Genomic DNA, 9,506 nt, shown 5'->3' on the forward strand with positions numbered 1-9,506 from the left:
AAAAGATTCATTTCCTGCCGCTTGAAACTCACACCTATGAGAGCAGTTCAACTTAAAACAGAAGCATGCAGTGTTAACACAACTCTTAAAGGTTGGTGGCCCAATCCCCGCAAAAAAGAAGTCCATCTTGAGAGTGACTGTATCAAATACATTTTTAAAATCTGTGTAACTTTGAAGTACTTGCACAAGTGATGTATTTTAACTGAAAATATTTTAATCTCACAAAATAATAAAACAACTTTACAACAATTTTAACTCTTCAGCCCCAAAGTAGTAACACAGAATTGAAACTTAAAATAGATTTCCCAAAGAATTAAAAAAGAAAACAAAAGGCACTCAGCTGTCAGATTGATCCCACATCACAGCGACCCCCTGTAGGGCAGAGTAGAACTGCCTGCAGACCTTCGAAGGCTGTCGTCCATCTTTACAGAAGTAGACTGCCCCATCTTTCTCCCACAGGGTGCTGGGGACTTTAAACTACCAAACTAAGGCTAGCAGCTTCAAGTTTAACTACTGCATCACCAGTGTCCCTTCCTTTCCCAGGTGCAGCCCTGGCTACTGCATAACAAGTCAAGACCAATTAGCAGATCAACTGAAAACAAAAACTATTTTTATAAACAAGGGAAGTAAAACTAATTTTGACAGAAAAATCACTATGAAACAGGTATGTTCCAAAGAATCAGAAAATGTAATGTAAATAATGTTACCTATTTAAATAAGTTATTTTAAAATCAAAAGTGTTGCTTTAAGATCTCAAGTTATTAGGACTTGCTTAGTGTCAGTCAAAGAAATAGTGGCAAAGCTGTTACAAATGCAATCAGGAAAGCTAGACAACAGATCTTCTACTTAGTAGCTTCTACACTTTAATAATGAGAAAAACAAGCCTCTGGAACAATGTATTGCAACAATCAGTTACACATATTGTTTCCAAGTAGTTGATCAAACAAATTATTATATCATGTCTGCTACTGGCTGATTGTTGCAACACAAAAACATACATGACATAATCAAACACAGCACACAGTATTACACCAAAGTGATTTTCTCATTTCAAGTTTATTAAAACTTTATCAGTACAAATTATCCAGATTGCAGATTATCAAAAGATCAACTAAATGAAGTCCACATTAAAAAAAAAAAAAGGACAAACATAAAAAACAACAAAGAGGAAAACAACATAAAGGAGATCCAAGTCTCTAAAACTTAAAAAATTTGAGACAGAATGAAAATAGTTTATAAGTTTACACAACTCACTCATCCACTTTTGTCTTCATCTGTTCCAGGGCTTGATTCGTGATCAAATTTTTTATTTTTGTCATGTGCGTGGTCATTTTCTTGACCCTTTGATTTTGGGTTGGTTTCTCTTTCCACTGAGGATCTCGTTTTCTCTTCCTCCTTGGTTTTCAAGGTGGATGACTTCAACTCACTGTCCTTACTACTTGGTTTAGCTTTTGAGAATGGGCTCTGCTCTCTGTCAGCCTTTTTCTCCCTGTTAGTAGTTGAACTATTATGATCGCGGCTCTTAGAGTATATTCTCTTCTCACTTTCCGAGTTTTCTTTTCTGTGTGAACTCTTACTTTCTTGGTTTCTGTATTTGTCCTTGTTTCGACTTTGACTTTCTTCTCTCTCTGAGCTCCGAGAGTCTCTCCTCCTCCTCCTCCTGTCTTTGCTTCTAGATCTTCCTGGTGATGCTCTTCTCTCTCTGCTCCGGGACCTCCCTCGCCTCCTGTACTCTCGGTCTCGGTGTCGATGGTACTCTTTGCTGCGGCTGCGATCTCGGTCTTGGCTTCTCGATCGCCCCCTTCTGCTCCTGTCCCTGCTTCTGCTTCGGTCCCTGGTTCTACTATTGTAACTGTGTTTGCTTTTAGGTAGATCCCGTTCCCTACTCCTGGACTGCGCATGTCTATCCTTCTCCTTACTCTTATGATCATGCTCATTACTCTTGGATTCTACCTGTTTAGACTTCTCTTTACTCCTACTCCGTTCCTGATCCTTCCCTTTAGACTCTGACTGCTTTTCTTTCTCTTTAACACTTTCATGATCTCGTTCTTTACTCTTTGATCTCACCCTCTTATCTTCGTGTCGATTGTGCCTGGAATCTCTTTCCTTACTCTTTGATTTCTCTTTGCTCTTACTCCTACTTTTAGATTTGGCCCGTTTCTTCACTTTGTTTTTATTATACTTATCATCTTTTTCAGAATTTCTTCTGATGTCTCTGTCTTTGCTACTAGATTTATGGTCTTTAACTTTCTGTTCTTTTTCACTTTTTTTGTTAGGACTCTCAGATACATGTCGGTGATCAGTTATTTTTCTCTCTTTTACTCTAATTGGACTTCTTTGATTTTCTTTTATTTCATTTAACTCACTCCTGAAAAGAAAAACAAGTATCTTAGAAAGTTTCCTATGAAAAGAATCGTGTGTATTATTAACTAAAGTTACCTTCAAGCATTCAGAAACCAAACGACTATAGTAACTTTCTTCACAACAGTCTGAAAACTACCTGTTCCATGCATGGGAAACATATCAAGTTAAATCGTACTTATCCCCTTTGATCCATCTTTCTCCACTGGATACTCTCATTCTCTGAGCTCTTTGCATCTCTTGCCTCCAATGTGGAGGAGTTTCACTACGTCTGAAACGATCCCTTGATCTGGATCTAGAAGGAGTTCGATAACGCTTAAAAACATAAAAAGGAAAAATCATTGTATTAAAAATACAAAACACTGAATAATAGCTAAAACTCTATCCTAAGCAAATAGTATTTCTAGCGTCAAATGAAATTTTTGATATTTCTTTATACACTAAAACTTCCATTTTAAGTAGACAATCAATCCGAGAAGTAAACTTTAAACCATGTTCCAAACAAACAGCACCCACTACAAAATATTCTAAGTTTCCATGGCATTCATTTCCCTCAGTTAGATTCTTGGAAGACTCCTAACCAAGGGTGGTCCAATAACTCTTTAACAGTTGTCAAGTTTCAATTTGGATGTAGGCATACGCTTAATGTTTCAAAGCAAGCATTTCTCAAATGTACAGATGTTCATATACTCAACAAACATCTATTCATCCCTTAGGATGAACAAGCATTCTACCACATACTGGAGAAAATTCCAGTGAACCCAAGCACATCTCATTTTTCTCTCTTGGAATTTGTACTCTACTGAGCTAGGAACCAGGGAGACACACAATCACGACAATAACCCAATCTGCAACTGTAACTACTCTCTGTGTTGAGTGTAGATGGAAAAATAAAAGGTGGTCACAGTTTATACCAAAGATACTGGATCTAATATGTGGAAAATGTGCAGACAGGTAAGGGATACTAAAAAGTTGAGAATTAAAGGATGTTTATAAAAGAATCTGTTGGGCAAGGGTAAAGAAAAGAGGATAAAGAATGGGGGAAATCATCATTTGAGGCATAAGAACTACCATATTTGAAGGTCCATGTTCTAAAAGTAAACAATAACTGTTACCAGTACAGCTAATATTTAAAACTACGAAGGAAAGTGATATTAGGTAATACTGATAAAAACAGAATACTAGACTGCATTTTAAGAGGTATTAAAGACCATGGTAAAAAGCCTATCTATCCTAAAATCAGTGACACAGGGGAGGGATGTCATCAGATTTTTATTGCTAATTGCTCAGTCTTGGTTACTGTTGTAAAAAGGCTTAGAACAGTGATTGTTTCCGTGTGGTTTAGGAGGTCTGTGAGGTCAGAACTCTGCTCATCCTCATACATCAGTATTTCCCCTTTCCACTTTTTTTCATGACTGTGCAATGGAGCTTCTTTCCAGGCGACACGACAGGCTCTGATGGCCTTGCAGCACTAATGGGATGTGTACTTACCTATCCTTGCAGTGTTAAGTATGTTTTAATTTCTAAAATGGTTATTATTGACAGATACATCCCACATCAACAAAAACCCTTTGAAAGCACAGTCATTTTTTTTAAATGTAAAGGGATCCTAAGAGAAAAAAGTGTAAGAACTGCCAAGACACCAGTCAGGAAGTCCTTGTTCTATCTAGTTCAGATAATAGATGATGGTGGATTGAGTAAAGATGATGGAGTGGACCTAAAGAGGAGCAGGGAGTCTCAGAGACTTGAGGACACAAAGCTGCACGGATTCAGAGATGCTGAGACACTTTGGGTATGAAAGGAGGAGAGTCAAGGTGGTTTTTGGTTTCAGTACACAGATGGCAGTGCAAATCACCAAGACCAGGAATCTAAAGGAGGCTCACGTTTGAAGAGCAAGTGTTCAGGCTGATTGTTGTGTATGCTACATTTGAGATGCCAATAGGCATCTGAGTGACTGGCTATAGAATAAGACTTCAGTGCTAAGAAGGGAGCCTGGGTAGCCTCTAGCCACAAGGTCAGCAATTCAAAACCACCATGGGAGAACGACAAGGTTTCCCACTCCCATAAATGAGTTAAAGTCTCAGAAACATACGTAGGCAGATAGGTTCTACCCTGCCCGATGGGTCGCTGTGAGTAGGAGTAAACTAGATAGATGGGAATGAGTCTGGTTTGGTTTTAAGTACTAAGAAAAGTAATGACAAGTTGACACTAAGTACCGTATATAGGCAGCAACTGACTTTGTGCAAATGATGAGATTGCCCAAGGAGTATTTGTAGACTGAGAAGAGTTGGAACTTCAAGGCATTCCAATATTTACAGGTCAGGAAGAAAAATATGAATTGACATTGGAAATTTAGGGCAAATGTATACAGAAAGGAAGAAAATGCCATGGAAGCAGAAGGGAAAGAATATTTCAAGGTGTGAGGTCACAGCACATGAAGACTGAGAAGGATCCACTGTATTTTGGGACATGGAAGTAATGGTACAGCAGGAGCGGTGTGCAGCAGCAGCACAAGAAGACAGAGTACCCTGTTGACGAATGATTGTTAAGAATTACGATACTAGCCACATCTTTCCTAAATTTTATTTGTATGATAAAGTAATACTTAAAAACACACTCTAAAATTATTTCAGAGAGGCAAAAACAATACATCACATAAAGACTCAGGAGAAAAGAGTAACCTACCCTTGGTCCTCTTCCTTTGATTTTCCTGCCAGACCGCGTGACTAATAGTCGCCTCTGATAGGAAGCAGGCTGGGAGTTAGGTGGATTACTACAAACAAATCAAAGGTCAAGTTAAAGGACATTATTTTACTGAGGGAAAAAACCCTAGAGAATAAATATATCTTTAATTATCTAAATTAGTAAATTTAAAATTCTCTATCTATATACAGTAGTTCTCACCCAAGAACTACAGAGAAATTTATCAACTGTGATTCAAGCATACACAAATGAATGAAAAGTTTATATCATGATTATGTAAAAAGGGAACTTCCATTTTCAAATCGTTAAGTACTTGAAAAATTAATTCTAAAGTAGCTTAAACATTTCCCCTTTAATATTTATTTCAATAAAATTATTTCCCAATACTAGTGGAAAAATAAAATCCAGTTAAATCCCTTAAATTCAAATAACTAAATCTTGGCAATGAATGTACAAATGTGCTTTACACAATTGACGTGTGTATGGATTGTGATAAGAGTTGTATGAGCCCCTAATAAAATGATTTTAAAAAAAGAAAATTCACTTAATAACATGTCCACTCCTTTCACATCTCTCATTCCTCTACAGCAGTAGTTCTCAACCTTCCTCATGCCGCAACCCCATGCCGCAACCCTTTCATACAGTTCATGTGGTGCTGAGCCCCAACCATAAAATTATTTTCGTTGCTACTTCATAACTGCAATTTTGCTAGTTATGAATTTTAATGTAAATATCTGATATGCAGAATGTATTTGTGTTGTTACAAATTGAACATAATTAAAGCAAAGTGATTAATAAAAAATATGTAATTATAAAAAATAAAAAAACAAGTACAGTGAACCCTCGTTTATCGCGGTTAATCGGTTCTAGACCCTACCGTGATAAATGAAATTCCGTGAAGTAGGATTCCTTATTTGTAAATCAAATATTTTCGTAGTTAGAGCATAGAGGACATGAAAAAACACCCTTTAGTCACCATTACACTCGTATTACCCAATTTATTAAACGAAAAAGGGAAATGCAGTAAAACATTTTGGACGTTACAATTATCATTTATTATTATATTATGAAGTACAACGGATGGAGCGAACGGGAAGACTCATTCAAGTCGAAATGGCGTGCAACCTCCACGATTTTCTTGCCATCTTTGATCATATCCAAAAGTTTTACCTTTTCCTGGATGGTGAGCATCTTCCTCTGGCGTTTATTTTTATTGTCAGAAGGCTTAGGAGAAGAAGCTCGTTTAGGAGCCATCATAGGGCTTAGATAAAATTTCTTAAAAATCGCAAACAATTACAGTACACTGTACAAAAGCAAAAATGCATCTGATACGTAGCTCCGATCGATACGTAGCGATGCAGACAGAAGCGTGTACAGTATGAGCCAATCAGTGGCAGTAATGACAGAGCATGCGCTGTTAAGCAAAAACCGCGATAGAGTGAAGCCGCGGAAGTCGAAGCGCGAAGTGGCGAGGGTTCACTGTAACTAAATCTTCCTTTTATTTTACTATATTATGAAAAGCATAGAAGGATCATTTAGAATTTTATCACCTGTATATCATAACCAAAGGAGTCCTGGTGGTACTGAGTGCTGGGTTGCTAACTGCAAGGTCAGTGCTTCTAACCCACCAGCCTGTCCCAGGGAGAAAGATGAGGCGGTATGTTCTCATAGATTTAGATACTCAGAAATGCTATATAGGGTCATCCTGCATTGAAATAGACTCAGTGACAGAGGGTATGTTTTTTTTTTATGATGCTGTAATTAGGCGACCTGGTTATATATTGGTTAAAGCATTTGTCTGCTAATTAAAACAGGCAGTTTGAACCAATCAGCTGCTCAGAGAAAGATGTAGCAGTCTTACTACTATAAAGATTATACCCAAACTACTGTTAGTACATTAATTCCAATTCGTAGGAATCCTATGACTGTCCCTAGGGTTTCTGGGAATAGATAGCCTCATCCTTCTCCCAAGGATGGCTAGTGGGTTAGAACTGCCACGATTGCAGTTAGCAGCTCAACATGTAATTTACTATGCCACCAGGCTTGGAAGGCCAACAGGGTAGTTCTGTCCTGTCCCATAGTCAGAAGTGACTTGATGGCAATGGGCTTGGATATTATAACCACATACTTTGTTTGAAATTAAGAGGAAAATTTCTACTTCTTGACATAACTATTAAAATGACCCATCAGAGAACCAATAGATTTACTGATGCTAGTATTGTAGATTTAGAAATAACACATTACCAAAGCATTAAAAAATGGCATGAATTTTCATTATAATATTGTGTATTAGGAAAGCAGCATTTTTCTATTAAACAAATTGAAAAATTCAATTCTTACTTGCTAAAAAGTTTAACAGATACTAAAACATAGCACTTTCTCATTTTAAATGGAATAGGTTTGTAATGTGATTCAATTGATCTTTATTTGCACCGGTAGCTTTATTTAAAAAACAAAAACAAAAAAACTCACTCAAAATCACTTTCCAATTTGTTAGTTGATCTCTCTAGATATGTTTATAGCAACAGAAAGCTTTGCTAGCAGCATCAATTAAAAATATTTCAATTTTGGGACAAGAATACCAATTTAATTTTCTAAACGAGGAGGAGATCCTGTGGCTACGAGTATAGGCCGCTCTATAAAACAGACACATTCCCTTACCACTCTCTTTCTCTCTCTCTCTCTCTGGGTTTTCTCTCTTTCTCATCAGCTTTAGGAGGGCTTTTTCTCATTAGGAATCTATTTTCTGGGATAGGAGGGATCTCTTCTGGGCGTACGGTAGACTGGGGTTGTGCTTCAGGATTTTCAGCTTCACTTTCACTGGATGCGCTTAACAAACAGAAACACACAAAACAACGTACATTTAATTATATGTAATACTAATTTCCAATATTTGTATTAAGACATCACATATACATATTTTCCTGTTCTCCACATAGATGTTATCACACAGGGAAATCTTTTCTCATTCCTGACAAATCAAGTAACCAAAAACCAAACAAAGTATTTTGTCATACTTTCAAAATACATCTTCCTTAAAAATAAAACCAAAATATGAACTTTGTGGTTATTATATTCTGATGAATCAAAAAACATTTTTAAATATAAGTTTTAGTACAAACAGGATTTCAGGAAAAATGGGGGAAAAAAGTAAATACTTTGCCATTATTTGTCTCCTAATGCTATCAATCATTAAGAACAAAGGAGTTAAAGAATAAAACTGCAGGAGTGACTACTACAAGAAATAAGAACAATTGTTGGTTTTCTAGAATTCTTATGAATCCTATTTTTCATATAAAATTCACAAGCTGATAAAACCTGAAGAATTTTTCCAATGACTGCATATAAAACCATTAGATTGGTTTTGTTAAAAATGTGAATGTACTTAAATGTCATCCACAAACTGAAGAATTTCAAAATGATCTTGTGCTAACTTTGCTGTATATCTTCCTAGTTTAATGGGCTAGCAGAAGGTGATCAGGACATAGTCTTTAAGACACAATATCTAGATAGGATTTATATCTCTTCGATATAAAACTGGTTTTATCAAAGTAAATCAAGACCTTTTCTTGCTTTTCTTTCGCTTCTTCTTTTCCTTCTTGTGTTTTCGGGAATTTTTTCTATGCTTCTTTTTTCTCTTTCTGGATTTCTCTTCAGAAGCACTTTCGGAATCAGAAGAGTCAGACGAGGACTGAGAATCACTTGAGCTATCAGAATCGCTGGAAGATGAGGACGACGACGAAGAGGACGATTTGTGCCTTTTCTTTTCTTCTTTCTTAGCTTAAATTCAAAAACAAAACTGTCTTGGTAACTTTTAAAGATAATCTTTGTAAGTGTTAATTTTCTGCAGATCCTTACTTAGGCCCAGTGTTTAACATTTAGCTCATCCAACTATTTGAACTACGGGGTACACAATAAAAAGTGATTTGGCTCATTAGTATACGTTAGAAAAGCTTTATAATGCACTGTACTTGCTCTCAGAGAACTAACAATCTATTTGATTTGAAAAAATAAGAATGTGAATTCAATCACAATAATCAGAGAAGATATACAAACTATAAACACTGGTTATAAATCGAGTAAGACTTTTGCTAGTTGGGGGTATATTTTCCAGTATATAAAATCAAGGGCAATGTAGCAGAGAGGACTTTCCAAAACCCAAATGAAGGCCTAACATGATAGCGGGACAAGAAGAAAGTAAAAGGAAACAGAGGAAAGAACTAGGAGGCAAAGGACATTTGTAGAGGTCTAAATACAGGCATGTACATATGTAAATACATTATATATAGCGATTGGGAATAGATTGATGAACATATGTTTATTTGTTAAGTAGTAAGGCAGCAGATGGAGATTGGGCCTCCACTCAAGTACTCCCTCAATGCAAGAACACTTTGTTCTAATAAGTCGGCATTCTGTGATGCTCACCTTCGCTGACACAATCG

General features: G+C 36.5%; 1 protein-coding gene across 5 annotated transcripts in view; it reads right to left on the bottom strand.

Moving 5' to 3' along the window:
* PPIG (peptidylprolyl isomerase G) overlaps nucleotides 1-9,506 on the bottom strand; it is a 46,113-nt gene that overhangs the window by 3,885 nt on the left and 32,722 nt on the right. For 4 of the 5 annotated variants that reach the window (XM_004703759.2, XM_045298682.1, XM_045298693.1 and 1 more), the window contains 5 exons: nucleotides 8,628-8,844; nucleotides 7,726-7,893; nucleotides 5,047-5,134; nucleotides 2,540-2,676; nucleotides 1,038-2,368 (listed from right to left, as the gene is read on the bottom strand). In XM_004703759.2, coding sequence (XP_004703816.1) covers nucleotides 1,255-2,368; nucleotides 2,540-2,676; nucleotides 5,047-5,134; nucleotides 7,726-7,893; nucleotides 8,628-8,844 — 1,724 coding nt within the window. In that variant the 3' untranslated portion in view covers nucleotides 1,038-1,254. Of the gene's footprint in view, nucleotides 1-1,037; nucleotides 2,369-2,539; nucleotides 2,677-5,046; nucleotides 5,135-7,725; nucleotides 7,894-8,627; nucleotides 8,845-9,506 lie in introns of those variants that run through there. The other variant, XM_045298688.1, reaches the window with a different exon arrangement.

This window comes from Echinops telfairi, unplaced genomic scaffold (assembly GCF_000313985.2).
Source record: "Echinops telfairi isolate 266 unplaced genomic scaffold, ASM31398v2 ScPeMD7_4;HRSCAF=17, whole genome shotgun sequence".
In the NCBI taxonomy this organism is placed as follows: domain Eukaryota; kingdom Metazoa; phylum Chordata; class Mammalia; order Afrosoricida; family Tenrecidae; genus Echinops; species Echinops telfairi.